The sequence below is a fragment of the Microplitis demolitor genome, chromosome 5 (assembly GCF_026212275.2).
Source record: "Microplitis demolitor isolate Queensland-Clemson2020A chromosome 5, iyMicDemo2.1a, whole genome shotgun sequence".
Taxonomy (NCBI): domain Eukaryota; kingdom Metazoa; phylum Arthropoda; class Insecta; order Hymenoptera; family Braconidae; genus Microplitis; species Microplitis demolitor.
In genome coordinates this window covers 67232-88372 of record NC_068549.1, presented here as the reverse complement: position 1 = coordinate 88372, position 21141 = coordinate 67232, and the positions used below count along the sequence as shown (strand labels likewise).

Sequence of the window (21141 nt, the reverse complement as noted above, 5' to 3'; positions counted from 1 at the left end):
TGTATAGTTTGCCAAAGTAGTGCTCGATACCGTTGTAAATCGTGTCTTTCACTTTTCCCCCACTATTCGCTTTGTTTCATTATTTTTATTCATTTACTATATTTTATCATTATACAATTAAGTTTACTCATTCATACATTTATTTTAATCTAACTGATTTTATTAAGTTGTTATTTTATTAATTATTTTTTTTTTTTTTTTTTTAATATAGGTCCTCATCAATTGATTGAGACATTTATGTACAACACATTTACATGTATATAGTATTAAAGCATCATCAACAATTATTGTTTATAATTAAATTGCAATTAATTAATTTTTCATCTATTTATGATAATAATTAATAATAGTCATTAAATATTAATTTTTATTAATAATAACAGAGTCAACAAGTTTATTCACGTATTTTCCAGGCAGCAAATAAATTATTTATTATTTTATTTATTAACGGTGTTACGTTTAAAGCATATTTTTTTATTTTACAAAACTTTTTTTTACTACATAAGTAATTGATTTTTAATAAAAATATTATTGAGGTCCTTGGAAGTAGTTTGGCACAATTGGCGACCTATTAGTTTTATTTTATTTTATTATATGTTATTTATTTTTTTTAATGGCTTCTGTTTACATTATTTTATTTATTTTATTACAAAAGCCTTTTTTTTTTTTTTTTTTTTTTTTTTTTTTATGTACGTTATATATATATTATTTAAGTATATATTTGATATCAGTCGCCTCATTGCTTGTAATGTCAACTAATTTAATTAATGACATTTTTCATTTATTTTTTTAACATTTAATCAGGCCTCCAGCCAACTTTAAATGTCCATTTTTTATTTTTTTAATTATTTATTTATTTTTATATTTTCCCACCTTCATAAGCCGGATTTGGAAACTATTATTAAATATTTATTAGAATTTTTTTTATTAAACTTACATAAGTACTTAATAAATAGATAAATAGTTTTTTTTTTTTTTTCACTAACCATAATGATAAAGTTAAATAATAATAAATAATATCGATTAATTTTTAAGAAAAAAAATAAAAGTTAGGTTAGCTACACTAGTTACCGACAATGTAAAGAAATTTATAACTTAATAAATTTGGAAATACAGTAAGAGATTACAATTTGCATAAAATGTTAATAAATTATTGATTATCAAAACCATCGATGTATGAAGACTGTGATAATGAATAAAAATATTTATTTATACGAATTTGAGATGCCCTCAAAAAAATGACTCTTACAATGTACAAAACATTATGTATCAACATTATAAATGTTGTTGTAGTATTGTATTTTTTCAGACTGTATTAAAAATCATAAAATAAATATCTTTCTGAAACAATGTATTAAGTATCAACTGAAAATTTTAAAAATCCAAAACGAGTGTATTTACCCCTTTAATCATTTTTTTATGTAAATGATTTATTAATAAAATGAACAAATGATAAAATAAGTTAAAAGTTTAAGAGGTCTCAGCACCTTTGAGGCCATAGTAAAACCATAAAACCATAAAATCATCGTTATGACTGTGAATCTTACGGTGGTTCCGGCTCAGAGGTGGGAGATTTCTGCTACGCCTCCAAGAATATTAAAGCCGTTGGCTTTGGTTCTAAGTTACTTTTCTTAGCCTCTACCACCAGGAACTCAATTTCATTACGGTCACGTCTTGCAAATGATTCGGCAATAAGTCGCGCCACTTCTTGATGATGTAGTCCTATTTTTTTTTTTTATTTATATTGATTTTATTATTAACTTATTGATAAATCAAAATTTTATTAATAATAAAAAAAAAATGATATAAAGTAAAATTTTTTATCAATTAATTTACCTTCAACCTTATGACCATCAACTTGAAGTATTAATTGTCCAACTTCAAGACCACCAGCCTCAAAAGCGGCTCCATTGTCCTTAATTATTATTATGATTATTATTATTATAAAAAAAATAAATATTGAAATAAATAATGATAATAATTAAACTTACGTGTATATTAATAATACGAGGTAATGGATGTTTAGTATTAGCACCACCTTCAATAGCAATACCAAGTATCGATTTTGTTTTTTTAACAGTAATACGTAAATTACCCTGATTATCTGGTACAACAAGTGCACCATCTTTTTCACGTCGATCCGCAATATCATTGCGTGTTAATCTTTGTGCGCTGTGATGACGTCTTGGTGGTCCATTTCCACTTGAATTACCACCAGTACCACCAGTTGCACCACCTTCTTCCAGTAATTGGGCTTCTTGCATATCAAAACTTCGTGATAATTTGTGCGCAAGTTCCTATTAAAATTAAAAAATACCGATCCCCAATTAGTTATCTCAATAATTTAAATAATAATTTTAATTGATTATTATTTAAATTATAATTATTAGGCTTACTAATGTAATAACGTTATAAGTTTGTATTATTGCATTTGTAGTATTTTGTGCTAATTTATTTATTTATTTATTTTTTATTCAAGTATCATTGTTGTATATATAAAATATTAATCACAGTATATATAGATAGTAATAACGATAATGATAATAATAAAATATTCAAGACATGCTTGCTGATAGAGATTTATTTGGTAGGGTGTTTTTGGTGCTCGGAGAGTGGTGGTGTTTATTTTATTATCTTTTAGTTACCATTTAAGGTTTAAAATAAAGTTTTATAAAAATAAATAAATGATATTACTATTTAGTGTGTTATTTATAATTTTAATTGTGTAACTAGTAAAAAGTGCACATTTGTTTCTTCAACTCTCAATAAAAAAATTTAAATAAAGTTATACAATTAATGGTTTTTTTTTTTGTACTGTTGTGTTGTGTGAAAGCATGCTCAAGACATCTAAACAATCGTGCTTCTTAATTTATTGTAATTTATATTAATATAAAAAAGGAAAAGAAAAAAAATATCATTAATTAATAATTAATAATAATTTTATACTTGTATTAATAATATTAATAGTTAAATATAAATTTAAAAGAGTTGAAGAATGTTTTACGTCAATTAAGGTGCAAATCTATTTATTATTTTATTATTATTAATTATAAAAAACAAAACAATGACTATGTTGACTAGTCTAATTAGCACTAGATCTAGCCTTAATAGAGACATTTAGTATAGTAATTCTAAATACATGCATTAACTGTTTTTATAAAAAAATGCAAGTTTTTTTTTCTTTTTTTTTTTTTTAATTAGAATAAAGTTTTGAAATTTTTTTTTCCCACTTTTAATTATTTATAAATGATAAAAAAACAACATTCATCCGTAAGCGTGCGGTTTTATATATATATATATATATATATATATATATATATATATATATATATTATGTATTTAATAAAAAATAAATAAAATAATGATTGATAAAGAAATTGTATAAAAGTTTGATTAATAATAAATAATAAATAATAAAATAAAATAAAGTGATGTTTATTAAAAAATTATGTGCGGAAGTTCTTGGAGATGCTACTGCTAACTTACGAGGGGTCTGGCGCCCCAGTACCAGGACTTGACACGCTGGGTAAGACCACCAAGTAGGTGTGATCTCCAACCACCGAAACCTCCTACACTTCCACCCTCCGAGCTCCTCTCTTCCCTTCCTTCGTCCTCATCCTCGGTATCGCGGTCGCGACGGCCATTACCGATCATCTCGACGTCGCTACCTTCGCAACCGCCGTCGCTTTCCTATACACATATGGTCGGGGGCCAACCCGCCAACAACAATAATATAACAATCATAACTAATAAATATTATTTTTTTATTTAAATAAATTAATTAATTATTGCTTAATTAATTCCCCATTAAAATATTTTTTCATTATTAATTAATACGTATAGTATTAATTAAGTGGCGTAGATCTGTGGCTGTTGATCTGTTTCACCAAGTTTTATACCATTTTAACATTTTTTACTTATTTAACAAATTTAAAAGTTTTTTTTTAAAAAATTTTAAATAATATACAATAATAATTGACCCCGATATTTAACTGATATAATATAAAAATAAAAAATAAAATATTCAAGTTAAATCAGCGCAGACGTTTCAAGAAGTAAAAGAAAACTTTCTCCGATTGACTCACGCTTTTTCTCAGTAAACAAATTATATTTTTTTTTTTATCATACATTATTATTTCCTATATCCGCTTATCAGTTGACCGCTTTTTTTTTTTTTTTTTTTTTTTAATACAATGCCAGTATCAAATTAAATTATAAAAATAGAGAATAACATCCACTCATTAAAATTAATTATTTGTAAAAATAACTGAAAAAAATAAAAATATGTAATAGTCTTCCGCATCTACAATAGTGTCAATTATGTTGATAAATAAAATAAAAAACGTTTCTGTAATATTAGTGACAATTTTTGTTAATGTAATGTGAAAACTTGGCAACAATGTTAAACACTATAAATATATATATATATATTTCTTACTCTTATTTACTCACTCTCCTTTCTCTTTCTCATTTTATCCTTAACGTTTATATTCTCTATCCTTTAACACTGACTTATACCATAAAATACTAAACTCTATCTTTGTTGAACAAGTGTTCTATTATTGATATTGTAGTTGGTCCTTGTTTAATACAACACAGTGTTTAGTTAAGATTACCTGCCCTGATACTACTGCTAACTGCTACATCCGTATATAAAATAAACAACATCAACATCAACAACAACAAGACTATACACAGGTAACGTATACACCAACCATTAAGTCAACTCACTCATGAGTTTTCAGTCTTTCACAGTCTTTCATAGTCTTTCCTCAGTCTAAGACTCTGTTAAAATTATTTAGTCTTATCCTGTCTACATTTAAAAGGTTATATTATAACGTTTATAATTATTATTGTTATTTAAAAAAATTTATACTATTTCATGGTTTGAAAATTTACTTTTTACTCGTAAGTATATTTATTTTTTTTATTTTTTTATTTTCGATTAAATTAAATTTTAAAAATTGTTCTTTTGCTTGTATTTTACTTGGAGCTTTTAAATTATTATTAATATTTTTCATTATTTAACAAGAATATAAATTATTTACAAAATATATAAAGATATGTATATAGAAGTAACTGTATTTCCAATACGGTACACAATCTCGAGCCTGGGAAGAAAATATATATATATATATATTTATATCATATATTTTTAACCGGTTTCACGTTTTAAGACTTATAAGAGAGATGAACGATTGTTACTATATGGCAACGTATGGATTTAAAATCCTTATATAATTTTTTTTTTTTTTTTTTTAATTAAATAATTTCTATTTACTTAAATAATGACAAGATAATTTTAAAATAATAATAATTATTATTATTTTTGTTATTTAGACTAACCGAGTAGCTGCTATTGTTATTATTATTATTATTATTATTATTATTATTATTATTATTATTATTAAAATAATAATAATAATGGAGTCATGGTTGAGCGATGTGCAACGAGTTAAAATTCCACGGCCTAAATTCGGTAGTGGTAACTCTGTTAGACGATCTAATTCAACAATTCAACACTGTGTCATACGTGTAGACACACATACGGCTAGACAGGTTCAAGACGTTGCTAAAGCTACCGAAGAATTACGACAAGCTATTCAAGACAAACTTTAATACAATCCATAATCTTATTATTTAATATTTACTATTTATTTTATAAATTATTATATTATCATATTATTATGCTACTGTACCTATATTATAAAAATTCATATTATTATTTTTTTTCTTTTCAATCATGTAATTTATAAACATCATAGGTCTATTTTAGTGTTAATTTGTAAATAATGTAATTGCTAGTATTATTTTTTTATAGTTAAAATTAAATGTGTATTTATGAATAAATAAGATTTCATTTTTTTACAAGCTAACTAAAATTGTTATTTTTATTTTAATATATTATTATAATACATGAAATAAAAAATAATTAAATAAATATCTTGTGTTGAGGTTTAAATTACAAAATACCTGTTAGTAAATAATTTAATTTTTAAAGTTTTAATGTTAATATATTTATATAAAAAAACTAAAAAATTGAAAATAAATAACAATAAATCAGTTCTCTCACTTTCTACAATAAACTTACTCGAGCGAATTGCGAATCGCGAAAATTCTGTTAATTTCACCTTCATCTATTATATTTTAATAATATATATAATATACTCTTTCCTTTTAATTTACAAATATATATAATAAATATGCAGAAATTATTAATATTTTCCATTAAAATAAAAAATTTTTTTTATCGTTGCCTGTAGATACTTGATATGTGGACGAAAGTTAATAAAATGAATAAAAAAAAAAAAAAACAATGGTACGATCATGAAAACGTTCACCTTCAGGAAAACGTTTTATATATATATATTTTTTTCTTAGACTTGCACTTAATTTTATTGTTATCTTTCTATACTACTTATAGTATACTATTAACACCACTAACACCATTTTTATTATAACTTATTACAACTCTATAATAAATTGATTTATTTTAAATACAATTAAAATAATTTATTAAGTCTCCATTTAATTATATATATCTTTTAATGTCATTTATTATTAATTAACTTAAAAATTTGCCAATTAAGACTATATAACTACATAACTACTAATTTAAAATGTCACACGGTTTCTATGATTATAAACTAATAATTTCAAAAATAATAAATATTTATTTATAAATTTTTACCAAATTATCTGGATGTAAGTGATGATGAGAAGAATAATCACGGGGATTACCTCTCGATCCACCTGGTGAGCTGTGTCTTCTACCTCGATCGTTATCTATTTCATCATCATAATCCTGTAATGAAAAACATGTATGTATAAACATATATATTTATTCAAATTTTTATTTAATGTAATTTCATATGTAATTTTGAAAAAAAAAAAAAAAATAAATAAAATAAAAAAAAATAATACTAAATAAATAAATAAATAAATAAAGATAAAACAATGATTTGATTTAATGATTAATAAAAATAAACAATTTCATCTCGCGCGACTTTTTTTTTTAATTATAGAAAATAATTTTTCCCAACTTGTCTCTGCCTTTAAATTGTCATCTGATTGACATTTAATTGTACCTGATTGTCGTACTCGTCATCATTAGAGAGTGTAAGATCAGATGTGGCAACTTGATGCTGTGTGTGTCTGCATCCAGCCCTGGAAGATCCAAAATTTTCTAACCACATCCTTTAATTATTATTTATTTTATTTTATTTTTTTCCTCTTTATTTATATTTATCGAGTTCCTCGTGAAAACGTTTATTCATCATTTATATTTTTATAAATATATAAAATTTTATTTAGTCATAGACAATTAATATAAGTATAAAAAAAAAAAAAAATAAATTAATTAATTAAAAAGTTAGCTGTGGCAATAAATAATAATTAAAACGTATTCTCGAGACTCTCAATGGCAACTTATGTAGTTTTATATTGAGTTTTTATAATTTAAATAAAGACAAATAAAAGTAGACAAGATTTGAGATGTTATAAATAAAAAGTGTATTGGCGGACCTCGTACGAGGCATATCAGAACCAAGACCGCTGTCCTCGCTCGGTGACCTGTATTCCTGGTTATCCCGAGGTAGCAGTGGACCAGTTACACCCAGAGGATCTCCCTCGAGGTCCAACAGTCGTCCTGGACGACAGCATGATCCGGTCTGGGCACCCCTCTAAGGCAAATCATAACACAAAGACACAATAACCGGTATCAGAGCTGGCTATTTTATTTTTAATAATCTATCTGTGGTTTATGTCACCCAAACTCGGAAAAACCGAGTACATCACACTTCTCAAAAGCCTTCGTAATAGTTGTCAGTTACAACTTATATATGTATAAATATACATTATATATTAATAATTGTAAATCATCTAGAGTCATCAATGTCCGAGTAAATTCTTCTGCCATGTCAAGAGTTGATAAACCGATTCCGCCATGCCAACAGTATTACATATTATTTTTATTTCATCTTAGGGCTTGCATGAGCTTTGAGACTTTAGGTACTTTTATTAATATAAATTAAATGAAAATTTTAAAAAGTCACGCGAGAATTTTTTAAATTAATAAATAATTTTTCTGCACTTGAATGCGCGGCAACAAAAAAAAAGTCAGCAAAGCTCAGGCAAATTCAAAAAGGGGAAAAAAAATATTTTTCTTGTTAAAAATGTTTTTGAAATAGGATATTTATTTATTATATGATTTTTTTTTCCTTTTTCTTGTAATATATAAGGACATAATGAAGCGTAATTTAAAAGCTAAAATTATTTTTAAATATCTTTAAATTGAAATATCAATAGACAATACGTATGTTAATGTATCAATAAATTTGAGACAATAAAAGCACTTGCAAGCATATTGAAGCGTTCAAAATAAATTTAATTAATCATTCGATTATTATAATTTCGATCAACTATAAATTAATAGTTTATGAGGTTTTAAAAAAAAAATTTCATGCAACATTCAAAAAAATATTAAATAAAAATAATAATAATATTATTAATAATTAGTCAATCGCAGCACTCCAGATAACAAGTTTTATCAAACTTTGTTTTTTTAATTAATCTTCAGTTAAAACCACTTTCACTAATTAAAATTTCTACACTAATTAGAAAAATAATAATAATAATAATAATAATAATAATAATAATAATAATAATAATAATAATAATAATAATAATAATAATAAATTATTATTAATAACTTTATTTTTAACTAAAAAAATTAATAATCAGATTTTATAAAATTATCCATTTATCTAATTTATTATCAATATAGTTTATCGTTGTTTTAAATCTAATATTTATATTATGCGTGTAAAGGTGATAAAAATAAAATACATAAGGAGTGTTAATTCCAACTAGGAGACACATAAGTGTATGTGTATGTGTGTACAAAAAGAGACAGAAAAAGACAGAAACAAGAAAGGAAATCTAATTTGAAATTTATTAAATCTACTAGTTTTTATTGTTAGTGGGTTATTGAGGAATTTTATCATTATAATTGCTGTGATTATGTACTATATATTAAAATATTTATTTTACACTTAAAATTTATATTTTGGTAAAAACTTACTGATAAATCATGTATTGAAGGTGTTACAATAAGATCTGAATGTGTTCTATCACCTTTCCTCTGTAAAATATTATATTTTAAATGATAATTAAAATCAAAAGAAAGAAAAAAAAAAATACTTACTTTTGCTGTAAAAGTTCTTGGACGATAAACAAGATCATCAAAAATGGCTCGATCTTTGCCATCAATTATTTCACGTAATTCTGTAAGCAGTGTCAATTTCTCTTGTGTATTGAGTAAATCTGCAAGATTAGCAACAAGATCCTCAATATTTAATCGACGATTTCTATAGTCACCAATTAATTGTGTTAATGCAGCACGCTCGCTACGGGCTAAAACAACTCGTGCTTTTTCTTCAACCATTGCCGCTGTTGCTGATGATACTACAGTATGTACTCCACGATTCCTCCAATCACTTGTATTCGTTCTTATATAATAAAAATAAAAAATAAAAAAAAAATATATATATATATTTAATATAAATAATAATTAATATTAACAACTTACGGACTAGGTGGATGATTTCCTGGACTTTCTAATATTGACTGTGGATCATGATCAGTTTGATTATGATATCTTGGAACAACAACAGGTCTACTTGTTGTACATGAATGTGGTACTTTACCAACATCTCTTATAACTAAACTCATACGTTTATTTGTTTTAAGAATTTCAACAGCTTCATCATGTGTTGCTTCTTCAAAGCTTGTACCATTAACTTGTATTATTTGATCACCTACCTATTTTTAAAACAAAAAAAATTAATATAAATTTAAGTTTTATTAGTATTACTATTATGATTAAAAATTTATAAAATTTACCAAAAGACCAACACGATCGGCAACACTATCTTTATCAACACCAGTAACATAAATTCCCAGTCCATATTCCAGTCCACCACGTATCATCAGACCCAATGATTGTCCGGGTTCAATACAAAGCTCAACTTTACGAGTTCGTGATCCATGTCGTGAGTCACGTGGATGCAAAGGAGGTGGTGATGCTGGACGACCTTGACGATCCATCCACGAGCAGGATTGTTGTCTTCCCGATCCTGTTGACCATATTGGATGACCTCCACGGCATCGTGGATCTAATGCCGGTCCACGTACAGTCATACTTAGTGTTCTACATGACTTTAACATCTATATTAATAAAAATATCAAGATTTTTTAATTACATTAATTATTTTTTATTTAAATTAGTGTACGTTTATATATATTTTTTTTAATTTATTTACGCGAAATAAAATTTTAAAAGAGCTTTTAGAGCTTTGAATATCAAATAGGGTTTTAAATTGACTGACAAAGTAATAAATTAAAGAAGGAAAAAAAAAACATTGCTAAATGAACTGTAAAAGGAGCAGAGTAGAGTCAAGTCACAAAAGTGACGCAATAATATTCCCACACAAATATCGATTTCCAGACTACTGCTACCCGTGACGTCACATCCTGCCTATCCTTGACCTGACTCCAATCCCTGATTAGTTTCTATATCTTCTTCAACTATCAAGATAATCTTTTGGGTTAAATTTACTCCAACAATCAAATTAATGTCAATAAAAATCATTTATCAATTATTTTTTTCTTTTTATTTAATTTCAATGTTTTATGAATCAACCAAAACATTTTACGAAAAAAATAAATAAATATTATAATTATCATTATAGATAGTATAGTGAACATTTGGCGCGTAGAATTGCTTGAATTCTATTCTATTGTTATCTAAGGTATTATTTTATGATTTACATGATCCATGAATAAATTTAAATGAAATTCTAGAGGAACATATATGTCATTTAATTTTAATCAGAATAATATCATTAATTTAATTAATTTTTATAATAATTTAATTTTTAAGTTTTATATTAAAATTATAATAACGAAAAGAGAAAAAAAATAAAATAGCCAATGTATCCTTTGAATTTATAGATCAATGTCTGGAGTTTGCGCCCTTTATATTCTCAGAGAATATTATTTTCTCTGATATTATATACACTTAACATTAAACTGATAATACTACTTTTATTGCATTTGCCGGTTAAATTCATTTTTGTATTATTAATTTAATTAGGTTAAATGATTAACACAAATGATAGACAACAGCAAAAAACAATAAAACAATGTTTTAAGGGTACAATAGGAAAAATAAAAGTTAACTATTTTTATTTAAGATATATTAAAGGATATTGTAACGTAGTAGAATAATATTATATAGAGATAAGAGTATATACTGTTGAAAGAAAAAATATAAATTATGTTGACAGTGAATATAACGCGTGTGTACCGGGGACGACGAGAATCCTGGCGCCGGTTTTCTTATTCAAGATAGAAAACCACTTGTCAGGGTGAATATACCAATTTTAGGTCATTCCTATTATAATATTTAAGTAAAATATGTAAAAACTTTTTGTAATCATTTTTAGTACCAAAATATTGTTATTTATTTTTTTTTTTGTTCTAAGTTTTTATATTAAAGAAACAATTGTATAATAAATAATTATTATAAAAATTAATAAAATTTACGTTTAGTCAATAATAATAATAATAATTAATCTTATGGAAAAGTCTGTAGCAGTTGACGACAGCTCAATAGTAATTTGCATTGTTCATAGCAATCGATTTAAAACGTAGGAGTTAACAAACTATAGGCCAGGGTTGACATACATCTATTGACAATCATTATAAAATTTTATTTTTATCTTACTACATAAAATAAAACAGTTTATATTTTCATTTATTATTAATATCTTATATCAATGAAACTATATAAATAGTTTAAATTAAACTTGTACTATAAATTGTTGTTACTGCAGCATACACATATTTTTGTATTCCAGTACAAAAAAAAAAAAAAAAAAATAAATAAATAAATAAATCGTCAACTTTTTTTTATTTTTTTCGTATAGATTTAACTTATGTTAGTTACTTATTTCTCTTTCTTACTTTTATGTACGTCATCACTAAACTATTCCGATAGTGGATGATGAGCTATTGTCATGCTTTAGCTTTGTCAAACGAAAAATCCACAAGAGCGTGACGAGTATTGAATTCCTTGTCATTTACAATCAATTCCTGAGCTTCTTTACTCTTTTATTACCGTTTTTTTTTCTTTTTTTTTAAATAATTTTTAATAACACCACGTAATTATTAGTAAATAATTTATTACCATTATTAAAACTTTTTATAATTAATTTAAAATCGTTCTTTTTAAATTAAATGATTTAATATTCTATGAGGATTATCAATAATTAATTTCTGTATCTTGAAAAATCCAATAATTAATAATTAATATCACTGAATATTAAATTGTTTTTTTTTTTCCATCTTTTTCGAATACATTAAAGTGTTACTTATTTCAAATAACTCTTTGAAATATATTTTGTTTATGAAATAATAATTAATTATTAAAAAAATACCTTAAGCGCTTCTTCATGAGTAACAGCACGAAATGGTGTTCCATTGACTTCCAAAATAGTATCGCCTGGTCTTAATCCAGCCCTTTCAGCAACAGAGCCTTCTTCAACCCTTGAAATATAAACTCCTACACCTATAAGCAACAATAATAATAATAATAATAATAATAATAATAATATAGATTTATTAAGGAAATTTAAATGTCACTCAACCCACATACTACTAGTAACACTGTACATATAGTATTACTAGGACTATCACCACCACCAGTAGCCCGCATTATCATTAAACGGATTCACTTTTTTTTTTCACAAGTGTCCACTAATTATCTTTTCATCTTTCATATATTCATCTCTCTTAACAACAGCTATTAACACACTCAACCCACCACCCACCCTTTACAGGGACATACCAAGGATTATTTATGTCAGCACTAATTATCACGATTAATATAATACTCAGATCATAATTTTCAAATCAATAAATTATTATTATTATTATTATTATTATTAAAAAAAAAAATGGCATGCACGTAATTCATATATATTTTTAATCGGTGATTTAGCACATGCTGTAAGACGAGATGTACTTAAAAAACAAAATTTATTATAAAAATTTAGGCTGATTAGAAAAAAAAAATGAAATTGATTATTCGTAGTAAGTTTAGTGACAATCTCTCGAGGCTGACGAATTTCTGATGGGCAACAGGCACGGTTTTAATTAATTATCAATGCAAGAGAGAGTGAATAGTTTAAATCCCTCAGAAACATGAGAAAATTATTGCTGTGATTAATTTATTTTTTAAAGACTAACAATTACTTAAATAATAAACTAACTGTTTTCTTTATTTTAAACTCATATATATATATATATATATATATATATATATATATATATATATATATATATAATATAAACATGACAATAAATAATTCGTTTAATATATTTTATTTTATTTGTGATATATTATCGATATTTTCATGCAGTGCTATTTTATTTGTTAAATTTTAATGAGGGATAATTCTGGTTTTTATTGTTATAATTTAAGTTTACTTAAAAAAATCAACATATATATTCATTTAAATTAAATAAATTTTCTGATAATACTATTTTCAAGTAATCTGTTAACTTATTTTTGACAATTATTTTAATAAGTGTATAATTTATTAAAAATCAAAATAACCCCTTTTGATAAATCATGCAACTCAGTAGCCATGAATAAAAAAAAATGATGATAAAAAAATTCATCAACATTATTATTAATTTTAATAATGGATTTTTAATAAATATAATAAACAAAAATAATAACAACAACCACAACAACAACAAAAACAACAACAACTCGCGTGTGTGATATTATGTTTACCTGACTGCGCTTCTGGGGTACAGCGAGAAAGAACAGAAATACATTGGCAGTGATTTATGATGACATTGCTTCACTTTAATACAGACTAAAGACAACTCAGAAGCTAATTGAACTCTCGAATCATTATCTTTAATATGAATATTATTATAGTATTTAAAACATTTTTTTTCGGCTTAAATAATAAACAATCTCTTAGATTAATTAAAAATAATTATAATAATCGATTCAAGAGATCGTTTAGCTTAATGTATGTTTTCGTTTGTTTTAATTTTATTTTTTATAAAAATTAAGTAAATATGAAAAGCAAATTAATAATAAAATAGCAAGTAATATGTGTTATAATATAAATAAAAAATAATTTATAAATCACTTAAAAAAAAAAAAAAAGAAGAAGTAAATAAAGTGAAATAATATATGTATGTATATGTATTATTATTATTATTATTATTATTATTATTATTATTTTTTATTTACCTGCATCTTTACCACCCTTGACACAAATACCAAATCCATGATGAGAATCTGGTGGATCACGTGTCATTGTTATAGTCCGTACAGTCAGCTCTTGAAGACTCAAAGCTTGTGGTACTGATGAGGATTGTGATGACGGACTTGTTGCAACTGTTTGTATTCCTCCTGTTACTGCTGCTGCTGCTGATGATGATGATGATGAATATGATGTTGTATTAGCACCACGTAATGCTGATACACTTGCTGGGCTTGATGCTGGTGTTCTACGTTCATTTTGTCTTCTTTCAGCCACTCCGTTGTTAAAAATTCTGATAAATTATTTTATATTATATTATGTTATTAATTAATATTTAATTTATTTGATATTTTTTTACCGTAAAACTTGTTCAGGTGAAATAGCACCACTGGTACCGGTGGTATGACTCCGATGTCGATAAGGTGTCGCATGAGATGAGTGATGATGGGGTGCACTCGGTGGTCTTTCTACAATAGTATAGCTAGTACCTGGAGGACTGTAGTAACCTCTATTTTGTCCGATGTGTCTACTACCACTACCACCACCACTACCACCACCACTACTACCACCACTACCACTACCACCAATCGGCTCCAAATCTTCAGCTTCATAATAACCAACAGTACTACTGCCCCCAGTATTTCTCAACAAATTAGTACTGCTACGTAAAAAGTGCGTTGATGAACCACCGCCACCACCACTACCACCACCACCACCACCAACACCACCCCACTGTAATTCTTGGAGCTCCGAACCGTAATCCTCCGTACTACTTGCCATTTTTTTTGACAATCAGATCTATGCAATCATATTATTATTATTAAATTTTTTATTTATTTATACGAAAATTTATATAAGATTTATGATAAAAAAAAAAAAAAAAATGAAAAACAAAAAACACAGCTTACAGCTATACATTATTATATTATTACTTATACACACCCTGAATATATATAAAATAAAAATAAAGTTTTATATTGAGATAATAATAGCTAATTGTGCTGGCAATTGGCACGTCTACGAAATATCGGGGAATCCCCTGGGTTTTTCGGCTACTACTCTGTATTTTCAATTGATTCAATTGATTCAGTTGATTCAGTTGATTCAGTTGATTCAGTTGACTGTCTGTCTGTCTCAATAATATGTCTCGGAGTAAAATTTGGCACGGCGCAAACAACGGCAAACAACTTGTCGCATTGGTTTTTTATTGTTTATTCTTACACTTAAAGTACTATTAAAACTATTTTTAATTTATATTTATATTATATTATATATGCCCTTATAGATAGATAGTTAGATATATAATACATATGTAATAAATTTAATTAATTAATTAACCAAGGGAAATAAAGTTGTGCACATATAAATGCTGATATTTATATAATATAAATATATGCAATTAAGTAAAAGCTATTTTATTATTTTATAAGTATTTATATGTTTATTAATATTTTTTAATGACTAGGATAAAATTACTCGTACACTGGGTCTTTGTCACTCGACAGGGGGTCAATAGAGTACCTGCCGTGACGTTGATACATCGAATCTCAGATCGCGATCTTTACAGAGCTTGTATAATCGTAATTGGATGACTTCCTGCTGTTTCCACCTACGTCCGCCCTGATAATTCTTTAATGGCCATGGCCGAGCTTTTACTTTTATTTATTTATTTATTCATTTTCTCTAATACTTTTTTTTATTTTATACATAAAATTTTTTATCAAAATATTTTTTAATTAATATTAGTTTAAAATTCATTTTAACAAACTAAAAAAATTCAATTTTACAGAGATGTATATACATTAAAATATACGACCTTGAAAATGATACAATACTCTCTTAAATTATCAACATGCTAGTTAGTAGGAATAGCAGTAATAATAATAGTAATAATAGTAATAGGGCCAGTTTTACTAATAATCATAAGAAAGTAGCTTACTGGTATATATATATATATGATCTTTAAAGATGATATACCTGATACAAAGCACGTGGTCATATCAATAACCGAGGCTCTTGAATAACCTACTCACATATCCATATACATGTATAAAACATATGCATACATCCTCTTTTATATATATATATATATATATATATATATATATATATATATATATATATATATATATATATAATCACTAAAATATCGATTGTATATATATGTATGTATACAATTGAATATCACTTATTCTACATATTACAAAAAAAGTCAATAATTCTGTGGTTCATCTAAGCATCAGCTTGATTTTATTTTTTAATTTTGATTCTATATATTTTAGATATTCGAATTAAATTAGTATTTCTACAAAATAAAAAATATTTATCATGTATAAAAAAACTTAGGATTCTTATATAGGTATATGTTAAATTATCGTTTAGTAAAAAAAAAAATTAAAAAGCATCATACTTTTACCAATTAAATATTTAAAAAAAAAAAAAAAAAAAAAAAAAAAAAAAAGAAGAGATTTTTGTTGTAGGTCACAATCTCTTGTCTAACGTGGTTTGTTTAAACGACGCGAGCGCTCTCGTGAGAATTAACCGCGTGTTCTGCCTCTTAAACTACACTAGGCAACGTGAAATCAATGATGCTCCAAAGTGGACGTACCAAAAATATAACCCGAGTTATAAATAGAAATAACTATTTACTATTATTATTTAGAATAATAATAATAATGATGATGATAGTAAAACATATAAATACACATATACATAAAAAGCAGAAAGATAGAGCAAATAGTATCTCTATTATTTAAAAAATATTAATCATCGATTTATTGACAATTCAAATATTTTTATACTTGTTTATAAAAATGAATGAATAGATTAATAGATAAATAATAAGTATTATCTATAAGATAATCGCGTGTTTTGAGTTTGAATACTGCAGTAGGAATATTTCATTTGGAGGATATTCTATCCAATGGTAGTATATAGGCTAATTTCTCATTACTCGTCTCTTAGTTTATTCATTTTTTTATCTCTTATCTATTTTGCTTCTACTTCACTTATAGCTCTGGCTCTTACATATCTATAAGTATAAAAATTTCACTTAAACTTGTTACTATATATATATATATATAATATTCACTAGGTCTTAGACATTGGATGTAGTAACACCATGTGTGCGGTTAAATGATCAGTAAAACCTTCAGAATACATTCTTACTTTAAAAAGTATTGTTAGAAACTCCATTTGATAGATATGTATATTATAACGATAGAGTTAAGATATCAAAGATTTTTTGTCATTTATTATTTACAAGGCTTTGGTTACTTGAACAAAAACAGTTAAAATTTTATCCGCAAATGAGGTATAAATTTATATTAGTGGAATAAATATTATTACTAATAGAATATGAAATTAAAATATATTGAATTGGACATTAGTGTCTTATTGCACTTAATATTACTATTCGGGAATGGGTAAAGGAAGACAAAGGGTCAATCGATTTATTGTATATAAAATTAGGTCCTGATAATATGGTATTCCAATAGGTTTATACATAGATCATCTTGTTATTATTATTGTTTTAATTCTTTTTTTTTTTGCTTTTGTTTCGTCTATTTATTGATGAGTAATTGATTATCAGTTGCTGATTATACTGGAAGCTTCACACACACAAATAAAGGCAGTGTCGCTCTTGCCGTTGATTTTATTACTTGGTACGTTAGTTGATAGTATGTATACTCATTAAACGACAATATATATAATTTGACAGTTAATAATTTGTAAATTATAATCAATCTACTATTATGTAAATCGTATATACAAGTAAAAAAATGAAAATTATATGTGATTGTTGATTGATATATGTCATCATTTAAAATCTTATTTGTTTTCGGTCATCTGATAAAATATAAAAATAAACATCAAAACATTAACACATATTACACAGAATTAGATATACTCTGTTATAACATAAGGCTTCTTTTGGTGTAATTAAATTTTTTTTTTGTTCTAGTTTAAATAAAGTAAAGTTTTTAAGTAACTAATATGTAAATATAGAAAAAAAAAAATTAAAATAAAAATGAAAGTAAAAAATTGATTGAATTGTTTGATGGTAATTCGAGGAGGGAGTAATATATAGTATTAAAGTTGTAAAAAGGCAATCAGGTTGACATTTCTAAAAGATAGACAAGCCAATTTCCTGTCACGTTTGGTATTCTTTTTGTGTTACCATTTCGTGCGTGCAAATCGAAATTTCTTTTACTGTACTATTGTCGACATGAACATATATATAAAACTATATACATCCCTTACTGACATTTTGATGTATGTTTACGCGTTAATGTCATGTCTAAAAATACTATTTTGCATGCTAGAATTCGTTATAAGTTATAAAGTTATCATAATCAAAGCATTATTTTCTGTCAATTTGTTTAATTTTTTTTATTTTATTTTATACACTATTCAAATAGAAATTAATAATAATTCAATGACTTTTTTGTAAAAGAAAAAGGAAAAAACAATAGTAAATATCTCAATGAATACGCTTATAAAAAAATTTTGTCGTGACATTAAAAATATTAAAATAATTGTTGTACATAAATTTAATTCGTTTCAATTTCTACCATCTATCACGCTATCTCTTCTGTACGAGTAAAGCTTTCTGGTCATATCGATCGATCGTAACGTCGACGAGGTCGAGGACTGACGATACAACAACTACGAGTGTCGTCCTGACCAATAATATCATTTTTTTTTTTTATTTATTTTTAACAAAAATTACTATAAAGAATGATAAAGAAAGAGATAAATAAGCTGACACCTTTTTATATCAGCATATTTCAATATTCATACATCTAGTCACACACACACACACACACACATATAACTTTTATATATTGTTTATGTATTGTTTATTTTCTTGCGTATTTTATTATTTCAAACGCCAATAAAATAAAAAAAAAAATTGGTGAAATATTTTTGGTTAAAATGTATATTTGGTCAAACTTTAGAATAAAAAAAAAAAACTAAGCACTTTATATTGAGTTTTTTCAACCGTTATGAGGTTCTTCTAAATAAAACGAAAAAAAAAAAACATGAGAAGAATAGGTTTAAAGGCAATTGCTCGGTCTAATGGAAACAGTAGACTTTAGTTCAGAGTCAAATTTTACCTCAGGCTTTTTTTTTCTTTATTTCTCCAAAAAAAAAGGTTTTTTTTTCAATTAATTTTTCTTTCAAGTTAAGTTTACTTTTATTATTTTTTTAATATTCCGATTGATAAAAATAATAGTTATAACTAGATTATTATCAATTAACATGACTAACAAAACCAACAAGTATTGGAGAGAATAATTGTAATTACATCGCGGTGAAATAGGCTCATTGTATTTATATCTATAAATCTATTTATTCGATTTACACAATCTCTATGAACAAATGAGAATGACACTGATGCTTTTCTATTATTCCCTTTTTTTTCATTCTTTTTATAAATATATATATACCGTGTAAAGTATCATTTAATGATTGCTGTAAAATGGTAACCGAAAAGGATTATACATTAATACATTGATACATCATACAAAACTAGTAATATAATGTAATAATACAATTTAAAATAGTAGGAAATAAAGATAGAAAAAAGATAGATAAAAAAGAGGGCGCGTGCTAGAAACTCGGTTATCAGGTTATCGTGGCGCTTGTACATTTTTCGTGGTCATCAATCGAACGAATATTCATTATTATATTTCAAAATATTTATCCCCTACTGTTATAAACATACAACACAACCAAATCAATAATATAACAATACTGTTAACTCTTAATAATTTTAAGCTCATAAAAAAAAATTATTTATTCAAAAGTAAACACACACGATTATAATCACGTAAAGAAATAAAATAAATAATAATAATAATAATAATAATAATAATAATAATAATGTTTAAATAAAATCCAAGAATGTATATGCGGGTATGTTATGTATGAACACGCGATGTTAAACTGCAAAAAAATTGTGTCGAGGGTGCAGTCATTTAACCTTGTTATTAATTATATTATTAAATAAATAATATCGATTATTTATTGTTTATTTAATAATTTTTATAAAAAAAAATTAAATTAAATTAAATTATTATTATTTAAAATAAATAATAAAATAGACTTACATCTCTCATGATTGTAAATAAATAAATTCACGTCCTCCGTTCGTTATTAATTTAACAAACGTCGCGAAACGCGAGCGCAGAACGCAATTATTAAAATTAATGAAGCGCATCGCAGCCTCACAGGGCGGCTTTGAGTTTACGACTGAGAACTGACTACTGTCTGATGTTATTACCAAGTTACCAAGTACCATAGTACCAACTCGAACCCCCGAGCCCCCAAACTGCCCCAAGCCCTGAGCATGAGCATGAGCATGAGCATGAGTCTGAGTCTGAGTCTGAGTCTGAGCTCTTTGTCGCCCGACTACTCGAGTATAATACAACAAAATGCCATTGCCTACATATCTACTATACTACTATCACCATTATCCACCATCCACAATCTAGAGCTTACTCTGACTTTTAGATATATATATATATATGGATGCTAGTAATAAAATGATTGGCTAAAATTCTACCCCAGCTTTCAGTATACCAGTAATATCATAATATCAGTGTACCATCAGGGGTGCTGTCAAACAGAAAACTCTGCCATCTTACGGTAACTTTTTTAAACTATTCAATTTCTGTTGTACTACTTCGATTATTTCAAAATTATTACCTTTTATATATTTTATATATTTTTATTGCCACTAGAATAATCTACATATATTTTTACTTGCTCAATTATTACAGAT

At 25.5% G+C, this 21141-nt stretch overlaps 1 protein-coding gene across 4 annotated transcripts; it reads right to left on the bottom strand.

The window, feature by feature from the left end:
* Positions 1-1076: 1076 nt before the first annotated feature.
* On the bottom strand, positions 1077-20600 carry LOC103575258 (whirlin). 4 transcript variants are annotated; one of them, XM_008554972.2, is made up of 16 exons: positions 20468-20600; positions 14710-15149; positions 14339-14643; positions 13865-13876; positions 12501-12631; positions 9904-10227; positions 9590-9822; positions 9206-9509; positions 9083-9142; positions 7525-7682; positions 7089-7167; positions 6692-6805; positions 3487-3690; positions 1992-2297; positions 1837-1915; positions 1077-1722 (listed from the first exon to the last, which is right to left on the bottom strand). In XM_008554972.2, exons 2-16 carry the CDS (start codon positions 15129-15131, stop codon positions 1580-1582), a joined length of 2874 nt encoding a protein of 957 aa, XP_008553194.1. In that variant the 5' UTR covers positions 15132-15149; positions 20468-20600; the 3' UTR covers positions 1077-1579. The 4 variants fall into 4 exon arrangements, with proteins under 4 accessions (XP_008553194.1, XP_053595412.1, XP_053595411.1 ...); XM_053739437.1 differs by lacking the exon at positions 3487-3690; XM_053739436.1 differs by lacking the exon at positions 13865-13876.
* Positions 20601-21141: the final 541 nt, after the last annotated feature.